The sequence below is a fragment of the Petromyzon marinus genome, chromosome 46, assembly GCF_048934315.1.
Source record: "Petromyzon marinus isolate PM22_M1 ecotype Great Lakes invasive population chromosome 46, UKy_Petmar_22M1.pri1.0, whole genome shotgun sequence".
NCBI classification, from domain to species: Eukaryota; Metazoa; Chordata; class Hyperoartia; order Petromyzontiformes; family Petromyzontidae; genus Petromyzon; species Petromyzon marinus.
Window position 1 is genome coordinate 7,974,498 of NC_133712.1, and position 24,572 is coordinate 7,999,069.

A 24,572-nucleotide genomic window follows, 5' to 3' on the forward strand; every position below is an offset into this window, starting at 1 on the left:
GTGTGGCCAGTGAGCCACTTAGTGGTGAGACTGTGCGACGGTAAATCAGATTTGCAAATATCCGTTAGCGGGCCAAAGTTAATGATGTGTGTTCAACTCGTAGATTTAAGCGGAATCCCGTGCTTGTGACACGTGCATCGAATTCTGCGTGCAAGAATCGGTTTACGATTTGCGATCATTTGTGTGTTTATTAGGCTACCTGAGCAAAGAGAACCAGACGGTAAAACATGAGGAAGAAGCTTATGGAATTTTTAATTGAATCACGTCCTACATTTCGGGACAGTTCAAAGAATCGCTACGGAAAGGATGAATAATCATGACATTGCTCATTGACAAATGTCAGTCATCACGTATAAATTTCAGCCCTTACAAGCAGGGCTTGGTCTCACAAACAAAAAAACACTATTATATAACTTTGTTTGTGATTGGGCTGTGACCATCCACTCTCTACACCCAAAAAACTCTTTTTACTTCGTGGGATGTCCCCCCAATTTTGCTCCGATTTTGCTATCGGCATCATGCCACGAGAACAGATGAAGAATTCGTTTGGAATTCTCACAGCAGTGCAGCCCGTTGTGTCGGAGAACGACCTACGGAAGTGGATTTCGCAGAACTACATCTGAGATCCCTTCTACGTCTGGTCCACACAGCCATGAGTAGCACTTTTCCCTGCCAGGGAGAGCATCCTTCGTCAAATGACAGTTTGAATTCTCAGAGCTAGAGCAAACCTGGAAAGATGCGATCGTTTTTTCGGTGCATTTATTGGTGACCGGGATGAGGCCAGCAACCCGTTACACTTGAAAATGTGGTTTATATAGCGTCTTTCATGCACATTGCATCTTACATTCCCTGAGGAACCACAGACAAGCTGCAAGCCAGCCAGGTGGTGAGCCGGTGCCAACAATTGCACAAGCTCTGCTGTTTCATCCAATTAATGAGCGTTCATACATGTGGGAGGAAACCTGAGCACCTGGAGAAAACCCACGCATGCGAGGGGGCAACACTCTATCCCCGTGCAGAAGGAGCAGATATTATTCTGCACATTGCTGTACCGCCTTCTCCTGAATCTCAACGGTGTCAGTTCAGTGCTCTGACCTCTCATCTATAAGCCACCTGGCCACCTCTACACTCAGGAATTTGGTTTAATCACAGACGGACAAAGCTCAGATTCATACCCAGAATCTCAGCAATGCACGCTCTGAGCTGTGACACGGCCATTTGAAGCTTACTCATATCCAAGGACACTCCTCAATTGATTAACTTTTAATCTGCGTGCTAATTACGGAAGTATAATTACAGTTGGAAAGCTCTTTGATCTGAGCAAAGTAGATTATTTTTTCCAGCAAGCTAACAATGGAATATTGATTGTTCAGAATTTTAGTAACTGCTGATGTTACCGATGTCCAAAATTAATTGAACAAAATTAAAATCAGCAAAAAGGTATTTTTCTTGCTTTTGGTCCAAGACTAACATTGGTATTGGTTGCTAGCGGTCAATTATCAATGAGCTGATCATGCAACCTTTCCAAAATCCAATTTAGGAAGGATTAGATTTAACCAGCTCTCCCTCTGTAGAAAATGAGCAACAGTCATCACTTTAAAAATAACAAAACTCACAAACGCACACACCTTCACATATTTAAACAATTCCAAAATCTGTTGCCCTTAATTTGGCTGAACTCCAGGCTGTCATGAGTTAAACATTACTCCATACCTGGCAACCCCTTATCAATGCCCCCTACCTTATTACAAACCAATTCAGACCTTATTGGTCACCTCGTGCCCTTATAAATCTCAAAGTTCATCCTACAAATTCCCATCACAAGGGAGAAACACAAACAAAGACGTTAAAAATATATTGTTTTGCCCTATTGAAACGGCTGTACGTCATATGGACCTGAAAATTCAATTTCCCTGTACAAGAATACAGGTAAACCGTATGGGTTGATAGGTACAGTATGTAACTCTCATTGGTAGAGCGGGTGGAGAAGTGCTGCCTCCCACTGTGTACAAGTCACTGGCAGGGATCTCAGGGGTAGCTCTGCGATATCCACTTCCATGGGCCCTTCTCTAGCACGCAAGGTTGCACAACTGCCCATCTCTCGTGGATGTGCCTTGTAAAATAGCTGGGAAACTGGTTAAACGGGACAATGCGCGTTAACAAAGAAAATCAACTTTAACGTAATTTCACGACGTAATGTGACACGGACAGCCCAATTGGGATACAATTGTGGGAAACGGGAATAACGATGACAGCGCATTAAAATTGCCTCACTGCTAAAATGTAAATAGAGTGGACACTCTACTAACTATTGCAGGCATTACGTGTGGCCAGACAGACAGGCAGAAAGGGCACTGTGGTGCGACAGACGCGCTCCTATGTAGAGCTGTACAATCAGCGACAAACAGACCCGATGGACTCTGCCGTCTGAGTAAAAATAAGGGAGCGATTGGTGACCGTGGCGTTGGTGCTGAGCACTGCAGTAGAAAGTAGTCGTGATGACAGTATGACAGTGATGATAGTGACAGTCGTGCTGATAGTGGTCACAGCAGCATTAGGAGCAGTGTTGATGGTGATGATGTTGATGGTGGTGGTGGCAGTAATAGAGATGTCGTTGGCGACTGAAGCGGTAGTAGTGGTAGTGGCGTTGATGGTGGTGGTGCTGCTGATGATGGTGCTGATGATGGTGGTGACTGCAGTGATGACGGTGCTGATGCTGACTGAAGCGATGGTAGCGGTGATGATGGTGGTGGCGCGTGTGGCGATGCCTCTAGCTCGGGGAGACCTGCCCCGGCACGGACGCCAGGGTAACGCTGGTGGCCGACGTGGAGGCCGTGGTCGCTGACTCCGAGGAAGGCTCTGCCCAGGGGTTGCGTCCGCAGAGAAGGAAGGGCACGGCGCAGTCCCGGAACTGCTCGCGCACACGAGCGCCAGGCACCGCACGCACGCACGCACCACTTTCACCGCGCTGAGCATCTGTCCGTCGCTCAGCAGAGTCAGAGGGCCCTCAGAGTCACCTGTTGACGACCATTCATCTTTTGACGATATACGAGACATCTCTACTTACGAACGAGTTAGGTTTCAGAGGTCTGTTCCAATGTTGATTTGTTCGTGAAACTTTACTCCCTGTCGATTCCAAACACGTTGTACAGCATGTACACTCGACACGGGAAATGGCTTTAAAAGTTGTGTAATCTCCTGCAGATGTAGGTGCCACTGGTTCTTCACGTTCTGCAGATGTAGATGTCACCACCGCCATCTATTGCACGGCGGTTAAACTTATGACTCTCGGTCTGAACAGGCAACTGACATACGGACAGGTTTGTTTGTATCTCTGAAATTTTGTAAGTCGAATGTTCGTAAGTGGAATCCCTGTATGATGAAAAGGAATGCCGCCTCGCGGTTGTGCGGTAAGTGTAATGATTGACACTCTGGTTAATGGTTCGATCTCCTCCCCCCCCCCCCCCCCCGTGAATCAATGGAGAATTGTAAAAATTGTGCACGTTTATTAATCTCTTCCACCTCTGTCAACCCAGCAGCGTCGATGGGTACACCGCAGGCATGGTGGGGGAAAGCGTGGGTACTCTCACCTCTTCCAAGACGTCAGGCCAGTGTGGAAGAGTAGGCCAAGTACTCTCTAGAGCTCCCTCCAGTGGAGGCCCTTCTGCCAGCAGTGGCATGAGCGAGCGATTGCAGGGCTGAGCCTTTGCCTCTTTGTCAAGCCCCCATGGCCCAATCACAGGGAATGCGCCAAACCACGTCATATGTCGTTAGCTCATCAAGGGCCGAGGCTGGATTGTTCTTGGTTGAGCGACCATCATGCAGTGGAGGGCAGTGCAGCAAACATTCACCTTTGTGCCGTAATGTGCTCCAAAATGTATGCTTACTGCCTTCAACAACCAGCACTGGCTTGTATGGTTAAATAACCTCGCGTGACCAGCACAGTGCGGAGAGGCCCTCATACAGCAGTGGGGTGAATAATTCGTTGTACTATACGTGTGTACATTTCATGAAAATGAAGCAGCAGAAACAACAACAACAACGGGGCAGAGAACCAAGGCAATGTGCCGGCCATTTTGTCAAGACGTGAATCTAAAGAGGAGGCTGGGTGACTCAGAGACATTGAGCGATCACCTCTGGCTCAGAACCTGATGTGAATTTAGGTTTCTAGAGAGGAGACTGGGTGACTCAGAGACATTGAGCGGTCACCTCTGACTCAGAACCTGGCTGTGAATTTAGGTTTCTAGAGAGGAGACTGGGTGACTCAGAGACATTGAGCGGTCACCTCTGGCTCAGAACCTGACTGTGAATTTAGGTTTCTAGTAAGGAGACTGGGTGACTCAGAGACATTGAGCGATCACCTCTGGCTCAGAACCTGCTGTGAATTTAGGTTTCTAGAGAGGAGACTGGGCAACTCAGAGACATTGAGCGGTCACCTCTGGCTCAGAACCTGGCTGTGAATTTAGGTTTCTAGAGAGGAGACTGGGTGACTCAGAGACATTGAGCGGTCACCTCTGGCTCAGAACCTGGCTGTGAATTTAGGTTTCTAGAGAGGAGACTGGGTGACTCAGAGACATTGAGCGGTCACCTCTGGCTCAGAACCTGGCTGTGAATTTAGGTTTCTAGAAAGGAGACTGGGCGACTCAGAGACATTGAGCGATCACCTCTGGCTCAGAACCTGCTGTGAATTTAGGTTTCTAGAGAGGAGACTGGGCAACTCAGAGACATTGAGCGGTCACCTCTGGCTCAGAACCTGGCTGTGAATTTAGGTTTCTAGAGAGGAGACTGGGTGACTCAGAGACATTGAGCGGTCACCTCTGGCTCAGAACCTGGCTGTGAATTTAGGTTTCTAGAGAGGAGACTGGGTGACTCAGAGACATTGAGCGGTCACCTCTGGCTCAGAACCTGGCTGTGAATTTAGGTTTCTAGAAAGGAGACTGGGCGACTCAGAGACATTGAGCGATCACCTCTGGCTCAGAACCTGCTGTGAATTTAGGTTTCTAGAGAGGAGACTGGGCAACTCAGAGACATTGAGCGGTCACCTCTGGCTCAGAACCTGGCTGTGAATTTAGGTTTCTAGAGAGGAGACTGGGTGACTCAGAGACATTGAGCGGTCACCTCTGGCTCAGAACCTGGCTGTGAATTTAGGTTTCTAGAAAGGAGACTGGGCGACTCAGAGACATTGAGCGGTCACCTCTGGCTCAGAACCTGACTGTGAATTTAGGTTTCTAGTAAGGAGACTGGGTGACTCAGAGACATTGAGCGGTCACCTCTGGCTCAGAACCTGCTGTGAATTTAGGTTTCTAGTAAGGAGACTGGGTGATTCAGAAACATTGAGCGGTCACCTCTGGCTCAGAACCTGCTGTGAATTTAGATTTCTAGTAAGGAGACTGGGTGACTCAGAGACATTGAGCGGTCACCTCTGGCTCAGAACCTGACTGTGAATTTAGGTTTCTAGAGAGGAGACTGGGTGACTCAGAGACATTGAGCGGTCACCTCTGGCTCAGAGCCTAGCTGTGAATTTAGGTTTCTAGAGAGGAGACTGGGTGACTCAGAGACATTGAGCAGTCACCTCTGGCTCAGAACCTGCTGTGAATTTAGGTTTCTAGAGAAGAGACTGGGTGACTCAGAGACATTGAGCGGTCACCTCTGGCTCAGAGCCTGGCTGTGAATACGGGTTTACCCACAGGTTGCAGGGTTCACTGTGGGCGAACCAGGTTCTCGAGCGTAGCAGTCTCAGCCCAGTCAGCAACGACTGAACAAAAAATACATGACTACATTTCAGCTTTGTAACCTGGATGTAAGAATCACTTTGTTTGAATTGTCGCATAACCACCTCAATTGTCTCGTTTCTTAGTTTCCCCGTCTCATCTGGACAGATTTGGCGGCTCCATAGAGCTAAATGCATCGTTAAACATATGATTTACATACATCGTAACGAATCAGATAGCACAATGCCGACATACAGTCAGCGTTGTCATTTTAATGCTTTACAATGTAATTAGTATTCCAGCTAACAACGTTGCTGAAATTATAATTAATTACAATTGACCCCCAGCTCTGCACCATGCACCACAATTCAATGCGTGGATTATAAGTGCAGTAAATGGTTTTAATTAATCAATAAATTACATGGATACTATTAGTAGCAGATCCATGGGGACGCGCAGGGGAAGGGGGGTGCATGGGGGCGATCGCAACCATTGAGGATGTATTGATGTATTCAACAAAGAAAATAAATTGCATTAAAAAATATGTTTATAAATGGCCTAATTTTAAAAGCTTAGAATTTTGAGACTGCCCACCCCATCCCCGACTTGGGAAGCTCCAACATCTGCCTCTGGTCTGCCATCAATAATGAGAATATAGACCTGTACAGATAATAGAGAGACTGTATTTATATTAATTTGAGATCGGCTGAGGCACAGGTTTAAGCAATGCCATTACGAGTGTGCTGTCCAGCTAAGCAGCTTAAGGGCTACCACTTCACAACTTTAACCAGTGTTACGTGACCTCAGTGCTGGGGATGAGGGAGTGCTGGGGATTAAGGAGTGCACTCAACATCACCGGGCAGCCAATCTCTTCTTGCCTTCTTCACTCCAATGCCACCCTCTTCTCCACGCAATTCATCGATGCATTTAGAAACGTCCCTTTGTCACTGAATCGGTCTTGGCACTTTGTCATCATCAACCATGATCTCGCCACTGCTGGATGAGTGCCTCTCCCCAAGCCGTCGCCATTTGTATAGCGTTAACAGGATTCCACCCTGGGTGTATGATGGGCTGGCCGCATTGTATATTTATTTAATTATCCTAAACACGTTCACCAAGACCTACTCCTGCACCTATTGTCCTTAGAGGGTGGCGCAGTGGTAACAATCGTACCTCACAGCAAGGAGGTCCTGGGTTAGATTCCTGACTCGAGCATCCTTTCAGTGTGAAGTTTGTATGTTCTCCCCCTGTTCTGCATTAGTTTCCTCTGGGGATTCTCGGATTTTTTCCCATAGCTAGAAAAAAACCACAGAATGTAACTGCTGTTGGCCAAACAACATCTCAATGCTGAAACTTTACCGCCAAATTACTGAATTGGGATCACACACAACAACAACAACCGCCATTCGCCACTAAGTGGCGGTGACGTCACCATGACGCTTGTGCCAGACCATGTGCACCTTGAGGCCACGTGAAGTGTCGAACGCCCGCTGGCAGGAGGTCACGGGGCAGACCCAAGTGCCACGGGTCGACTGACTAAGATGACTGGCTGATGCACCACCTGTGCCCCCTACTGTGCCAACCTGCTGTGCTTTAGCCACCCGGCGCTCCGCTCGTTGTTGTGAGCGTTGCGCCTCCGCCCTCCGTTGTTGTTGGAGGGCGACTGCCTCCAACTGCCCAGTAGCATCCTTCACGAGCCTCCTCCACAGTGGCCGATCTTGACACCGGCCGAACAAAAGCTGTTTCGGCATGCGGTGGCTGGGCATGCAGGCTACATGACCCAGCCAACGCAGCCTTGCCTGCCGGAGGAGCTCACCGATGGGACCTTGCCCAGATCTTTCAAGGATTTGTGAGCTCCTCACACAATCCAGCCTGGTTAAACCCACGATGGATTGTAGGCAGGCTAGCCTAAATGTTTCTAACCGGCGAAGATGTTCCATTAGGGGGCTCCACGTTTCGCAAGCATAGAGAAGGGAGGGAATGACCGTGGCCGAGAAGACCTGAAGCTTAGTACGAAGCGACAGACCAGGTAGCTTCCACACAGCGTTACGCAACCGATGAAAATATATTGCCGCTCGACTGATTCGGAGTGAGACCTCTGCTTTAAACTGAGCCGGTCATAAGCACACTGCCCAGGTATGGGAAACTGTCCACTCTCTCCACAACTGCCCCATCACCGATTGGGAGTTGTGGGGGTGGAGTGTCCGATGGTACAAAATAACCAGGCAGGTGCTTAGTTTTGGTGGGGCTGATGGTAAGGCCCCATCTCTTAGTGGCACGCTCCAGTCTCAGCAGCAGCGTCTCCAACTCCTCCTCTGAATGAGCAGCTATTACCAAATCATCGGCATACATAACGTGGTTGAGCAATAGGGAGCCATCCCTTGACCGCACCCGGGCATCGATCAGCCTCCCATTATATCTGTATCAAATGGAGATTCACCCGGTACAGCTATTGATAGCTTCACGAAATAAGTGGTCAAAATAGACGTTAAATAATGTGGGAGCCAGATGACATCCCTGTCGCACCCCAAGGTGTACAGGGAATGGCTCTGACTCCCAGCCACGTAGTTTTACCCAGGCCCGTTCACCATCATGAAGGTCCTTAATGATCGTGAGCAGAGGGTCAGGGACTCCAAAAGCACGATGAACAACCCAGAGCCCAGGCCTACTGATGGTATCATAGGCCTTGACCAGGTCAATAAAGCAGAGATGTAGGTCTTGCTGGAATTCCCTACACCTTTGCGTTAGCAGACGGACAGAAAATATGGCATCTGTGCAGGACCGCCCTTTCCTGAAACCGCATTGGGGTTCCGCAAGCCTCTCCTCAGCGTGCCGAGCAAGGCGATGTTGAATAATCCTTGCCAGGACCTTTCCCGGCACACTGAGGAGTGAGATGCCCCTGTAGTTGTTACAGTGCGGTCCCCCTTCTTAAAGAGGGGGACCACGAGGGCATCCTTCCAATCCTGCGGTACACGTCCAGTGGTTCAGACTGTTGTTATGATGTCATATAGGGCAGTCTGTGCACAAACGCCACCCTCCCTCAGCATTTCACTTGGGAGATCATCTCTGCCCGGTGCCTTTCCTAGTCTCAGACTCCGGATCGCCTTCAGTACTTCCTCAACAGATGGCACCTCAGCCAGCCACTCACAGGGGGTGACTTCCTCCAATATTTGAGGCACCGCAGCCTCAGCATGGTCATCCCCACTTTGTGCCACGATGTTTTCCTGGCTGAGGGATTTCCCCTCCCCCAGGACCTCACAGAAATGCTCAACAAATCTGCAAACCTGTTCCTGGGGTCGGAGATTCGATCACCGTTTTCCCCTAATGATGGTAATAGGTGTGGCGCTGCAGGTTACTTTTTTGATGGAGTTAAATAGAGATTTGTGATTACGGGCCACTGAGGCAGACTCCATCTCCTTAGCAACCTGCGACCACCACCCATCCTTGCAGTGCCTCACCACTCTCCGAACCTCCGAGCGAAGGCTGCGGTAAGCCTCCTCATTCTCTGACGTGGGATTCTGTAGCTGATGACAGTGGGCCTGTCGCTTTTTCTCAACTATCCTGAACACCTCCTCTGTCTGCCAGGATCTCTGGGGAGGTCTGGACCGCGTACCCAAAGTAGCCATTGCAGTTGCATGAGTCACAGTCCTAAACCTCGCCCATTTACCCTCGACATCAGGAAGAGTGGGGGACGACACCAACCCCAGCCGCAAGCGATGATGAAATTCTCACTTGCAACTTTCATCAGAAAACTGAGACCAGGCCACTTTAGGATGGAATGGGGTCCTGGGTGTATACCCACCGACGGAGTGGAAGAATGGCAGGCGCATCTTACAGATGACTAGTCGATGGTCAGACGGCAGATCAGCTCCACGGTAGGTCCTGGTGTCAAGGACATGGGCTCGCATCCACTGGTCCGTCACTATGTAGTCCAGCAGATGTTCTTGCTTGGACCCGGCATGCATCCATGATGTTGTGTGGATGCGCCAATGCCGGAACAGCGTGTTGGTAATTACAAGCCCATGGGCTGCACAAAAATCTAGCAGCCTCCTACTGTTGTTATTGATTTGATCTGGCCCGTGCCCTCCAATCACTCCAGACCAGGTGCCAGCATCATGACCAACTCGGGCATTGAAGTCACCCAATAAGATGACTCTATCCTGAGGGGCCACTTTAGCCAGCACCTGTAAAAGGAGGTCATAGAAGGCATCTGACTCATCGGCTTTGCCTACATCCCTCCACGGATGTTCGTCTTCGGTGGGGGCATATGTAACCACGACCACCACTCCTCGCCTCCGGTTGATGGGAATGCGAGCCCAAAGTAGCCTGGGGTTTACAGCTTCCCACACCTCACTGCCACGCTCCCACGCCCGCTTCATTCTTTTGTTCAAAAGAAGAGCCACACCCTGTTGTTTGGCAGTCTGCTACTCCGAGTAGAGGACTGTCCACCCCTCATGGTGGCAGGAGCCAGAACCGGTCCACCCGACCTCCTGAATGCCACAGAGATCCAGGCGGTACCGGTCCATCTCCCGACAGAGGAGTGGCAGCCTCTCCTTCGCAGTGAGCGTTCGAACATTCCACGCGGCCACACGAAGTGGCTTTTCGTTGTTTCTGGAGGAGCCCCGAGGGTAGAGATGCAATCTCCTGGCTCCGCCAATTGGGGTTTGGCCAGGAGACGTCATAGACGCCTGTCCCCCCGGGGCCTCCGGCACAAGCTTATTAGTTAAATTTTTTATTCGTGGTTTCGTGGTAAAAATGTTGAAGGTGGAGGGGTTACCAGCCCCTCGCACCCATCCAGAGCCCCCATTTAGCCACTGTAGTGGTCACAGACGCCATGAGAGGAGGGGCCAATCGGAATTGGCCCTCCCCCCACAGCACTGTCCACGACAGAGTTTCCCGTCTGGCACCGTGAGGAGGTAGGGGGTTGTTTTGCCGGATCATACACACACAGCAGCAGCAACAACATCGCCCCTGACTGTGAACACATGGCAGGACCCTCCTGTAAAAACAACAACAACAACAATGATTTACAGCTGCCACAGGCACCACCATTGCCGGCGCGACCCGTACCTGGCGGTTCATGAAGATGTAGATGATGGGGTTGTAGACCGTGCTGGTCTTGGTCAGGTACATGGGCAGCGTGGCGATGACGGGGTCGATGTACACGCCGGGCTTGGCCACCACGATCATGGCGAAGAGCGCGTAGGGCAGCCAGCAGACGAGGAAGGCCACCACCATGACCACCACCATGCGCGACACCTGCGCCTCCGCCTTGGCGGTGCTGCCGCTCTCGCCCATCCCCAGCTTGGCCACCTTACAAAGCAGCAGCAGAGGAGTCGCAGTCGCCACCAGGCAGGGCCACAGTTGGGTGTACGAGAGGGCCTCAGGCTAATAGGAAGGAAGGGCCTAAGTACGCACTGTTACATATTGCGAACTATTTTAAGCACATCGTGTAAAATTTAACAAACTTATTCGACTCAAGGTAATTTCACGGAGCGTAAATCGCTTGCTATTACTCCTTTCTTCGATCTAACATGGTTTAACCCCCCCCCCCCCCCTCAGCTTTAGCCGTGTGGCAAAGTTAAGAATAATGTAATTTTAATTAGTAAACAAAACTATTTCTCATGACCGTGTGCTACCGTCGCTCAGCTGTTACCTAAACATTGAATTCAGGGCCTAAAGGGGGGCCTACAATACGAGGGCCTAAGGCCTTATTAGCCCGCAGGTTAATTCGGCCCTGGCTGTTGCCGCATCACGAAATTGAAGTCAGTTTAACACATAGTAGTAGTAATAGTGGACTTTCGCGACCAATATTATCCATAACAGTTTTTTTTTGGGCTAGATCGCATAAATATAAATGTGTCGTAATACCCGCCACCGCCCGACACAGCCAATTCGTAAGGTTTGTCACGTAAACAAAACATGCCAATTAGTTACTAGTTGTCGGTTTCCTCTACAACACACTGTTGTGCTGTACTAGTAACTAATTGGCTTGTTTTGTTTACATGCCCACAACTTAATTGGCTGTCTGTCAGGTGGTGGCGGATTTAACGACACAATTATATTTGCGCGATCTCACCAAAAAAACCCCTCTATTATGGAATTGAACTCATTCATTCCGGCCAGGTGGCTCAACAGAAGGGCGAGCAGCTCGCAAGGGGGAGATCACGAGTTCACATCCTGGTTGAGGGTTGACTCCGTTCCATCAATCCTCCAGGATTTATATATTGAGTTACTATTTGGTGGGATAAATCAATATCGTGTTGTTCTTTGGGTAGACTTGTCTCCACCATACGAATGTGGAATTACCGCGCCACTGGATCAGGTGCTGTACACTGGATATTAGCACCGCAACAATTCGACTTTGTGCAGAAAACCACTCTGATTAATTGCAACTGAATCATCATTAGACCTCCTTTGCCAGTACCAAAATGTAATAATAGGGTTTTTCCCCTTTTTTCTGGCAACAAAACTGAAACCTTTTACAAGGATTCATGTCTGCATTAACCACAATACCTGCAGTCAAAATGCAAACAAAAAACATACTATGATAATATATGCATTGTCCTTGAAACTGATTGGTCTTCTGGCGTCATCTGGTCGAGCACCAATTGGGTCGAGGCACAAAAGAAAGCCATCCCTTGGTGTGGACCAATCAGTTTCAAGGACAATGCATACATTATCATGGTATGTTTTTTGTTTGCATATTGACTGCAGGTATTGTGGTTAATGCAGACATGAATCCTTGTAAAAGGTTTCAGTTTTGTTGCCAGAAAAAAGGGGAAAAACCCTATTATTGCAACTGAATCAGTCCGGAACGCTGCTCTGGATATTATTTAGACAGGCCATGTCCATCTCGCCTTATTTTATCCACGTTATATTTATATTCTGTATTCATCGTGTTATCGGAGTGTATTATTATGGATAGGCGTGCCTTGTACTCGTAATAGTCGTGCCTTAAGCCGATAATCATCCCTGACTTGGTTATATTGTTGGCATCGATTGCTGATGTCACCCTCACTCAAAGGTCAGACAAACTACAACGGCTTCAAAGCAACCCACCCCGCGTCCGATAATTAATCTGCTCAATGCACATAGAAGCAGGACCGTGCTGACTGAGCGGAATTTTCCATAGTTGCATCGGCGGCAGAAGCAGCAATAGCCATGTCGAACTCTCCATCTCCCACTGCTGCACACTCAGCAGCAGCAGCAGCATCATCCAGGCACCATCATCCACATTCCAGCAGCAGCTCAAGGTTCTCATCTGTTCAGGCCTTCACCTGTTCAGGCTCTCACCTATCCAACCTCTCACCTCTTCAATCCCTCACCTCTTCCATCTCTCACATGTTCAAGCTCACCTGTTCAGGCTCTCACCTGTCCAGACTCTCACCTGTTTAGGATCTCAGCTGCCCAGGCTGTTGCCTGTTCACCTTGGCGTACAAGCGACTTTGAGCTCTTGCTTAAGGGTCTCCGAGTTCTCAATAGGTAAATGAGTCAGTTTCTATTCTATTTTGGATTTATAAAGTGCCTTCCAACAAGGTGCTTGACAATGCTTACTGACTACGGTACGAAATGTCAAGATAAGGGAAGGGGATTGGGTAGTGACGAGGTTGGAGGGAGCGAGATGGAGGCTCGGGGAGGGGGGGGGGGGACGTGTAGAGGGAGAATAGGTGAGGACCAGGTACAGAACCCTGGGGAATGCCAACCGTGATAGGGGAGGAAGAATCACGGTTAAAAGAGACGGTGGATGAACGAAAAGTGAGGTAAGAGCGGAGCCAATGAAGTTACGTGCCAGAGATACCGAGGTTAGACTGAGTGGGTAAGAGGATGGAGTTATCAAGGGTGTCGAAAGCCGCAGGACAGGTCAAGCGGAATTAAGACAGATTAGAGGCCCGAGTGACGTGAGTTAACTAAGTGGTTGTGTACGTGGAGGAGAGCGGTTTCGGTGGAATGGAGTGGACAGAAACCGGACTGGTGGAGGGGGTAGGGAGAGTGAGAAGAGATGTAGGGATTGAGTCGAGTGTGAACTAGGCGTTCGAGAAGTTTGGAGAAGTGGCAAAGCAAGGAAATAGGGCAATAGTGTGCAGGGATGGAAGGAGCTAGTGAAGGTTTTTTGAGAATGGGTAGAATGATGGCGGTTTTGAAGGAGTTATAGAAGATGCCAGATGAGAGAGAAGAGTTGAAGAGAACTAGGGAGGAGCCGGCGGATAGTGGGAATGACAGATGGGAGCAAGGAGGGTGGTAGGGGATCAAGGGAGGAGAATGTCGGGTGAATTTTGGAGATGAAGTTTGACAGCTCCAGGAGTGACACAGGGGAAAAGTTATTTAAAGTAGGTGAAGAATTGGAGGAGGGAGGAGAGGGGCAGGTAGGTGTGCTGCTGGCAGGAAGGGAGGCAGTGGGGATGGTAGAACGAATTTGAGAGATCTCCAACAAATATTTGGAGAAGACTAATGGGGAGGGGGCAGAAGAAGAAATAGCAGTTGAGGATGGTGAAGGATGTGGCAGAGTGTTTCAGGTAGAAAATAGCAGAGCAGGGTGCACGGAAAGGGAAGAAATGAGGGACAGACAAGAGGATTGGCGAGCGGCCTCCGGTGAAGAATTGAAATTGTAAAGTACCGAAATGTAATTCGAGTCGGAATCAGGAGTGGGTAGGGTCTAAACATGCGCGCGTTATAAATCGTGTTCATGATAATGTATCCCTTCTCCAAGAGTGAGAATGAGCCCTGATAAACTCAACAGGCATTTGCCAATAACACTGCCCTAAAAGGAAAACACATATACAAGTGTCGCCCAGAAAGTAATGCTCCACTAGCATGGAACACACACACGCTCTCGTTTCTCAATGGCATAAGAGCCATTGGGGTGGAAGAGGGATTATGTGGAAGAGTAGTAATGCGCGTGTACGAGAAGGTTTCACTTATCTTAAAGACATTTTGGCCAATAACAAAAAAAAAGTGGGGCATTGCTCTCTGGACAACCCTTGTGTGTTGTATCTAACACGGTTCGTGCAACCTCACGAGTGACCCTCACCTGGTGGAGGGTCCACAGGAGGCGGCCGTACGCAACCACGATGACGAGGAAGGGGATGGCGAAGCAGAAGGAGAAGAAGCTCACGATGTACGATACGTTGGCGGGGTCGCGGCTGTACCAGTCGGGCGCGCACGACGTCCGCACGCCCTCCAGCTCGTAGCTGCCCCAGCCGAAGAGCGGCGGCGTGTTCCACACGAACGACCAGAGCCAGGCCCACGTGATGCCCAGCAGCGCGTGGCGCCGCGTGAACATCAGCGTGCCCAGGGGCTTGCACACCACCACGAAGCGGTCGACGGCGATCACGGCGATCGTGCACAGGGCGGCGATGCCTGCGGACCGAGGTGGCGGAGGGGAGGAGGTGAAGATGGGGAGGTGTAGCGGAAAGGGGGCGAGTTGGCGGCCACGGTAAAAAAAAAAAAATCGGGGCGCACGGGTGTCAATTTAAAATTCGTGGAGTGACGAGCAAAATCCCATCAGAGCACAGGCCAGAAAACCGCAAATTTCAAATGACACGCAGGGAAGTGTATACAAAGTGCACGGTCACTGTGCATTGTGTATGTATGTACGTTGCACTTCTTTTGGACCGTACGTAGCCAACCATGATAATCGGATATGCGGGGGGACAGGACAGCAAACTACACACAAAAATAAGTTCCAAAGAAATTCGTTTTAAATCTAGATTGTAAAGTGCATAGCTCCATACTCTTTGGGTCTTTCGGTCAAGTCACGTAAATATAAATAATTGATCACGACGTTTCGATCGCAACACAAGCATCCTTCACCATCCTCACCATCCTCAACTGCTATTTCTGAAGACGATTTCTTGTGTTGCGATTGTGTTGCGATCGAAACGTCGTGACCTATTTTCTATTTACGTGACTTGACCGAAAGACCCAAAGAGTATGAATTCCTGCAGTCACGAAAGCTTTAAATCAAGATTTGCATAGCTCCAGTGGCTTCCTAATATCAGAAGGAAGAGCGTTCCAGACGGCCGCAGAAGCGCAATGCGGTGACCGTCTTTATTCGATGGCTATCCAACAGCCGCTGCTAGGATGACCGGAGTTTGCGTGATGATTTATGTTCCTTGACGAGATCAGCAAGGCAGTGGTTCATTTGTGGCAACCACTTTGTGTGCAATGAGTGCAACCTGATAATGTATTCGTTCGGCAGCCGGAAGCCAACGCAGCTCAGCGAGCACTTGGACGGACATGGTCGGATCTTGCAGTACTCGTCACGACACGTGGCAGAGAAATAAAAAGACCATCAGCAGTTTCTGAGCTGCTATGCGACATCCTCTTGTCTGGGATCACCCAATGGAGCAACGACGATGGCTACTGCTACAATTGCGGGGTGGTTGGGTGCCGGGGGAAATGTAAAATCTCACCGAAGAAAGCGACGGCGAATCCTTCGATGACGCAGCCGACGCGGCCGAGGTTGAAGTACCCGACGGCGTTGGTCTCCACGACGAGGCTGGCGCCGAACACCGTGACGCCCAGGTCCGCCACGGCGAGGTTCACGAGCGAGAAGTTGAGCGGGTGGCGCAGCTGGCGGTGGCGCAGGGTGACGATGATGACGGTGCTGTTGAGCACGAGCGAGGCGAGGGTGAACACGGCCATGATCACGGCGAGGATGGTGAAGCCGTAGCGGGGCATCAGCGGGACCTCGCCGTTCGGCAGGAGGTCGAGCGAGGTCAGGTTCTCCATGGCTCTGGGAGAAGGTCGCCGTCGTCACGGGGAGAGAGTGTGTCATCATCGACCCCCACCGTCAGCAAGGCTGGGGAAATATTTTCTGGTGCCGTGCCCCCAGGCAGCTTCCTGCTGTCACTAAGCCCTGATGGTCCGTCGTGCGTGTCAGCGAGGCCATCGCGATCGTGGCCGTCAGAGTTGTCACAGTCATCAGCAGCACCGCTTGAGTTCGCCTGCTCGTCACTCGCGTCAAAATCGCGACGACGGCGGCACCCGTCAATGACGAAAGTCGCGCAGCGCCGGGGACTCGCGTCCGCTGCGAGCGCTCTCCGTGGAGTCGCTCGTCGCTACTCAACTGATATCCGCACGAGAGAGTGAGCAATGACCATCATCATCATTATCTTGTTCGCCATTGTCAACAACATCGGAATCACAGTATAACATTATCATCACCCACGATCATAATCAGTGTCTCCAATCAGGATCTCCATTATCATTACAGCATCATTAGCAATGGAGAACGCGAGAAAAAAAAATCTTAATCATGGCACAAAATATTGTTACAAACGATGAGTTACAACCGCATCTCCAGCTTTGTTACACCCTACAGGTAGGGGCGCAACAGAAATCAAGTGGCAATGGGGCATTGTACACGTCGTGAGAACAGCTAACGAGAGATGAGAGTGGAGATCAACTCCGAAGCGAAGACCGAGAGAAGCAGAAAGAAGACAGCGGGATAGACGGCATCGCCGAGTTCGGAGGAGGGCCGGCGCTAGGCGGGTGCTGGCGTGGGCCCTGCCCCACCACGTGTTGCCCTTGGGCCCCCACCCAAGTTCACCCTTCTGAGTGGTGAATCACTGCTCGGTGGCCCCCCACTCAAGAGTCTGACTGCCTCCTATCCCCCCCCCCCACCATGAGAGGAGTTGGAGCCAGGCCTTGTTTGGAGGCCACCACTGGACAGCCGCAACAAAGGAAAGTGAGGAATAGCACAAAGTTGGGGTGCTTTGGCGAGCAGAGGCAAGTTACATGCCGGTCAGGGTTGGTGGGAGTCTGTATGAGACACCCACCTGCATGGTACGCGCCTGTGCCCGTAGCAGATAGCACGGCAGAGTCTGCGGTGCTTTGTCGACTGGTCCAAGTTTTGTGTTCTGACCAATTTCTGCTACAGGGCATTCTATTTGTTTCAACATGAGTCACCAATGTATGGGCGGCAGGGTGGTTGTGCAGCGATAGCACCGGTGCTTCGCAGCAAGATGGTTCTGGGTTTGATTCCCGGCTCGAGTGTTTTAGCGGAGCGTGTTTTCGCCCCGTTTTGCATGGGTTGCCTCTCATAGCAACAACCAACACACACACACACAAAATAGAACTGGCTTTGGCCAAGTAACCCAATGCTTCATGGACCCCCTTTGCCAGTGTCAAAATATAAGAATAGGTTTTCCCCTTTTTTTCTGGCAACAAAACAGGTGTTAAGATGTTGAAACGCCAAACTGAAACCTTTAGCAAGGAACCATGTCTGCATTAACCACAGATACAAATAATGCATATGCTTTTATTATTTTATTGTTTCCCTTCTACGTGACTTTGCCGAAAGAACCAAGAATATGAATCCCTGCAGTCACGAAAGCTTTAAATCAAAATTTATATATTGTCAGAGCATTTTGTTTGTATTTTCAGCAGAAGTATCTGTGGTTAATGCAGACATGATACCTTGCAAAAGGTTTCAGTTTGGTGTTTTAACATCTTAACACCTGTTTTGTTGCCAGAAAAAAAGAGAAAACCTCTTCTTATATTTTGACACTGGCAAAGGGGGTCCCATGAGCTCTCATTGTCCTGATAGTGGCATTGTCTTTGTGCTGTTCGCCTTTTGGCGTCCTCTGGTCCAACACTGTTTGAGATTAGGCTCTAAAGAAAGCTGTCTCTGGTGTGGACCAATCAGTTTCAAAGACAATGCATATACAATGCATATAACACCTCGGCCGTGGCAGATCATTGTTCTAATTCAGTAGGCTCACATGCCATTGACTTTTCCAAGACAGAGGTTCTTTGTAAGCCATCTGGCTTCCATGAGAGATTCGTTCATGAGGCTATCCACATATACAAGCACAGAGAAAATTTCAACCGAGAAGATGGATTCTATCTTAGCAATCATTGGAAAGATTTGATAAACCATTTCAGGTCTTAATTGATTGTTCACGCTTACAGTGGCTTTCAGACAGCATACATTATAAAATTTCGTCTCCCCCCTCCTCTTTTCAGAATATAGATGGACTAGTCCTAAATAAACTGCCAAATCGTTGCGTGTGGCGCTAACGTTTTTTTTATAAATAAATAAATGCGCCGTTTAAAAATAAATTTATGCAAACCAACACACCTGAAGACGACCGTTTGAGTTATGGTCGAAACGTCGTGAGAATTTTTTTATTGTTTTATATATATTTTATTATTTTGTTGTTTCCCTTCAACGTGACTTTACCGAAAAAACTAAGAATAAAAATGCATATACTGTCAGAGCATGTTTTTTGTTTGTATTTTCACCACAAGTATTTTGGTTAATGCAGACATGATTCCTTGCGAAAGGTTTCAGTTTGGTGTTTTAACATCTATTCTTATGACCCAATGCTGAAAATCACCTGCCAAATGACTGAATTAGGATTCCAGATGGCAGGGCCCTCCTGAGAAAGTGAGTCTTGGGCCTCATTATTGAGGCCTTCTCGTGTTAACACGCACGATCGTAATACACAAGGCAGCAGTCGTGGCTTCTCTTATCTTTTGACGTCCTCCATCGTGCACTTCGTTAACAATCTTTACTTTCTCCTCACTGTGCCTAATTTCGTTTTGATCTTTCTCCCTCCTTACATTCCCCCCTCCCCTCCGCTGGAATCAATGTCCCCTGCAAATTGAGCAGTCGCCCTCCTTTCATTCCACTCGTAAAGCCTCCCCCCTCTTCTCCATTGCCCCTCCCCTCCGTCCTTCCCCTGTAGCCCTTTCGTGACCAGATGTGCCCTCGGTTACGGTCACTCATTGCTCGGCCTTGAGCTATAGGCGCTCCATAAATATAAAATAACATCCGAGAATTGGAAAAATTCACTTTAAAAAAATTCAGCAATTTACAATCTGAAATCCAAAATGCACACAAATAAGTTAAGGTGTCATAAGAATGACTTACTAGACTGCCTGGCATTGTACGAGTCATCTTCACACATTGACATACGAGATTCAAATTGGCATTGCAGAAAAAGTGGGAGAATTTCAATCTATTGTAAAACCTGTTATTTTACATCACACAAAATACCACCAAAGAACGGAATTCCACTGGTTGAAATCTTCTGCTGAAGGGGCGTATTAGCATGGTTGGCTACGTATGGCACGAAAGAAGTTCAACATACATGCGTACATAACGTAGTTTCATATCTGCGCCGATTCCAAAGAGCTAAAAGGTAGGTAAACGATGAACGTTGGCTTACCTTGCTTGACGAACAGACGATCTTCGAATCAAGCACCGAGTTATAAAACAAAAATACACTCACTCGACTGCGGTTGGATCGAGCGATGTGCAGAGTTGGTTTCACGTTTTATTTTAGTGACCAAAAAAAACACAACAGCGATAAAAACCACAAAGCAAGAATAACTTCCAACCGTTGCACCACGTAAACTGAACAAGTCACAACACAATACCGATGCTTATATTGCAAACGCAACGCAATACGGTCTGTCACAGTATACTGATATTAATTTTCAAGATCCCGCGCACAGTCCCACTTTTCGCTGGGGGGACTCCCTCCCACCAATGCGATAGGCGGGACGAGACGCGTGGCATTTTATAGATGGGAATTGGTGGCACTGTGCAAAATAAAGGAGGGGAGGGGGGAAGAGACGCAAGGCATTTGCTGATAAACCCCAATCTTATTTGGCACGGGAGAATTAATCCAGATGATCTTGACTTACGTCCGCCCTCCTGACTCCCGAGCTGCAGCTCCGTAACCCTGTAGGTGCATCGCTCTAAACCTACGTGACTTTACCGAAAGAAGCAAAGAGTATGGATATTCCGTTGCTTAATTAACAACTCAGCCGGGTTGCACGCGGCTCGCTGATGATGCCCGTGCGTGCCCCACCCCCCCCCTGCTTTTACGATGGCGCCAACTTCAGCGAAAGCGCGGTTCGGTGGCCGTGACCATTCGAAGCACTCCACTGACGAAGGCGACATTGTCGTCGACATCGTCGTCGCGTTAAGAAAAACAATAAACACACCACAAAGCGAGGCACTGTGCTTGCCGTGAGTTGACGAGATGTACAAAAACAAACTCTCGGGAGAGAATACGGTTCGATGCACACGCGATAATGAATTGTTGCAATGAACGCAGGGAGTGCAAATATTATATGCGTATCATTTAAAAACAATGGCTTGGCAAAAATATAAAACGATAACATGGCAGTGCATGGCAAAAAATAGATTACATACACATAAACGTACAGTTTTACTACGTACATTGAAAATCACGCTTCAATATATATACCAATACTGTATACATTGAATTATTCACGTCAATGTATGTACTGCAGTGTTTGATCTGTACAGATTTCTTCATGCATTTTTTTTGCTTTGTTCATAACATTCTATTGTAAAGGATACGAAAATAAAGAGAACCCGTATCGTTTAGAATCTCGCAAGTCAGTAAATAAACAAGGACCATCAATTCCTTCGCTGTGCCCCTGCGGCCATTTTAATGCCGACGCTCAGGTCATGGAGTATTCAGATTAATTTCGCATCTCCTACGCAACGCGGAATAATCCGGGACGAGCAAACCGATTTGCACGCTCCATATTCTGCATTGCTGCAATTTTTTTTTAATCGCGACGCCTTCATTATCCAGAATTAATAATGCTTCAGATCTTAATCTATGCCTTCCACCGGGGAATTAATGAGCCAGCGAGCGGGGATACAGATGAGTGGCGATGATATTCAACCGCTCAAACTTGAGCCACTCAACCAGTAATCAAGTGGCACGCTCTACGTTACTGCTCTCCCATTGGACAGTGGTGATATTGGGCCAAACAGACTCCTTCCACGTACTGAAGCCAATGCGATGATGAACAGAAAAGTTGCGAGAGGTAATAAAAAAAGGCATCACTTGTAAAAAGGCTGAGCGTGATCTCCGAGTCCACTTTGACGAGTCGAACGAGCCGTGCCAATTATTCCAGATTTACAATAATTAACAGGAAGGGTTGGTCTTATTTCCAAACAAACTACCTATTAAAATAGAAGTTTCATCGACCAATAGGCCTTCTAAAACAATGTTAACCCAAGAGCAATTGTGTTGAATGGAAACCCTGAACCGCTTTCCACTTTTCCAAGTCTCATCAGCAAGGTGTTGCCTGGAGTCTTGTGCTCCGTCCCGACAACCACTCAAGATCTGGCTGGCCCGGTTTGTGAAGCAAGCAAGTGGACCTGGCCCAGATTCCCACGGTGGCCCAATCGGGCCACGCCAGCATCAACCGGGCTGTGCGGCAAACTAACACGGGGTCAACGCAAGAGATGCGAGGTCACGGGCTGTAATCGTGACTCTCACCTAGGTCAATTTCAGGGCCATGTATTTTTCTCTTTAAAACAGCATGATTTGCTACAACTATATATCGATAAAGTTCACTTCGGGTAGCATAATGTAACCCAAGCACGTGATAAATATTAATACATAAATAACATTGCTTCTCTCCGGCTGTGGGAGGGGATGAAGCGTAAGAGAGAAGCCCCCGGAACTGCGTGGCTCTGACAAGAAACGAGCTGAGCTGCGTTGTTAGCATTACAAACTACCTCTGCTTGCAACTTCCTATAAACTCGCTCAATTTCAAGAAACGTATTCATTATTGCCTGCCGCTTGCTATCGTTCGTGATTTTGTGCTGCGTTGCCACGGATCTCTCCGTTGCTGTTCTGGGGCCACTTCTGGAAGAGCCCAGCAACAGCTCCGGTCTGTTCCGAGCGGTTGTGAAAACGCAGCAATAGGTGATGAAGCCGATGCTTTCCGTGCATTATGTTAGTGCTGACGTGCACCCCCATAAGTCAATGGGGCAAATTGGTAATGTCGGAATAACTTTACATTTGATGTGGAGGGAGACATTGTCTGCTTATTCATCATGCGAAGATAGTGTGATTGAAAAACACTGGCTTATTCAGCCATAAACATACAGTAGAGCTCAACTAACACAAGCGTGATTGCGAAGGGAGTTCAGTGTAATGACATGGGGATGTCTGTGTCCGGCGATTCTATGAATTGTCACGATTCTGGGTCACAAATTGATTCACTGATTCTCTTTGCTTTGTCTCGTTTAGTCTGTCTCGTTCGTTCCATTATCTCAAAGGTAGTGATGACACCTTCGATTAGCATGGTTGGCCTCATACGGTGCAAAAGAAGTTCAACATACGTAAGACATAATTCACACGTGACTCACATGTACATGAAGAGGCCGTCTGTCAATCCACTGCTGGATGAGGGGCTACCCACGGCGTGCGGGTCATGGAGGGGGGGGTTAATCGACCATACTTCCCCAAGCTGGTCAGTGATGGCTTGTAAAGGCGGGGATAAGAGATGTGGAAATATAAGACAGTACAACGGTGGATGTTGTCGCACTGTTCTCTGCTGCCCATCACGTAACCCCCCCCACTACCCATCACGTAACCCCCCCTATCATGTAACCCCCCACTACCCATCACGTAACCCCCCCCTTGCCCATCACGTAACCCCCCCCCCTGCCCATCACGTAACCCCCCCCACTGCCCATCACGTAACCCCCCCCACTACCCATCACGTAACCCCCCTATCATGTAACCCCCCACTACCCATCACGTAACCCCCCCCTTGCCCATCACGTAACCCCCCCCACTGCCCATCACGTAACCCCCCACTACCCATCACGTAACCCCCCCCACTACCCATCACGTAACCCCCCTATCATGTAACCCCCCACTACCCATCACGTAACCCCCCCCTTGCCCATCACGTAACCCCCCCCACTACCCATCACGTAACCCCCCGCCTGCCCATCACGTAACCCCCCCCACTACCCATCACGTAACCCCCCCCCGCCCATCACGTAACCCCCCCCTTGCCCATCACGTAACCCCCCCCACTACCCATCACGTAACCCCCCCCACTACCCATCACGTAACCCCCCCCCGCCCATCACGTAACCCCCCCCACTACCCATCATGTAACCCCCCCCCGCCCATCACGTAACCCCCCCCCACTACCCATCACGTAACCCCCCCCCACTACCCATCACGTAACCCCCCCCCCCCGCCCATCACGTAACCCCCCCACTACACATCACGTAACCCCCCCACTACCCATCACGTAACCCCCCCCCCACTACCCATCACCTAACCCCCCCACTACCCATCACGTAACCCCCCCCCCACTACCCATCACCTAACCCCCCCCACTACCCATCACGTAACCCCCCCACTACCCATCACGTAACCCCCCCCCACTACCCATCACGTAACCCCCCCCACTACCCATCACGTAACCCCCCCCCGCCCATCACGTAACCCCCCCCACTACCCATCATGTAACCCCCCCCCCGCCCATCACGTAACCCCCCCCCACTACCCATCACGTAACCCCCCCACTACCCATCACGTAACCCCCCCCCCACTACCCATCACGTAACCCCCCCCCACTACCCATCACGTAACCCCACTACCCATCACGTAACCCCCCACTACCCATCACGTAACCCCCCCCACTACCCATCACGTAACCCCCCCCCCCCCCGCCCATCACGTAACCCCCCCACTACACATCACGTAACCCCCCCCACTACCCATCACGTAACCCCCCCCCCACTACCCATCACCTAACCCCCCCCACTACCCATCACGTAACCCCCCCACTACCCATCACGTAACCCCCCCCACTACCCATCACGTAACCCCCCACTACCCATCACGTAACCCCCCCCACTACCCATCACGTAACCCCCCCCCACTACCCATCACGTAACCCCCCCCACTACCCATCACGTAACCCCCCCCACTACCCATCACGTAACCCCCCCCCGCCCATCACGTAACCCCCCCCACTACCCATCATGTAACCCCCCCCCGCCCATCACGTAACCCCCCCCCACTACCCATCACGTAACCCCCC

At 49.6% G+C, this 24,572-nt stretch overlaps 1 protein-coding gene across 1 annotated transcript; it reads right to left on the reverse strand.

Moving 5' to 3' along the window:
• Nucleotides 1-232: 232 nt before the first annotated feature.
• LOC116952241 (parapinopsin-like) lies at nucleotides 233-23,099 on the reverse strand. Its single transcript, XM_032971426.2, has 5 exons — nucleotides 19,892-23,099; nucleotides 16,127-16,449; nucleotides 14,743-15,071; nucleotides 10,782-11,024; nucleotides 233-2,911 (listed from the first exon to the last, which is right to left on the reverse strand). Exons 2-5 carry the CDS (start codon nucleotides 16,443-16,445, stop codon nucleotides 2,771-2,773), a joined length of 1,032 nt encoding a protein of 343 aa, XP_032827317.1. The 5' UTR covers nucleotides 16,446-16,449; nucleotides 19,892-23,099; the 3' UTR covers nucleotides 233-2,770.
• Between the last annotated feature and the right edge of the window lie 1,473 nt (nucleotides 23,100-24,572).

Bases quoted from the DNA above. Each gene is read 5' to 3' on its own strand.
- LOC116952241 (XM_032971426.2), bottom strand. From the start codon at position 16,445: ATGGAGAACCTGACCTCGCTCGACCTCCTGCCGAACGGCGAGGTCCCG. The intron at 15,072-16,126 runs GTGAGATTTTAC...CTCGGTCCGCAG, and splicing joins ATTCGCCGTCGCTTTCTTCG to GCATCGCCGCCCTGTGCACG. The intron at 11,025-14,742 runs GTGAGGGTCACT...CTGCTTTGTAAG, and splicing joins TCCTGTGGACCCTCCACCAG to GTGGCCAAGCTGGGGATGGG.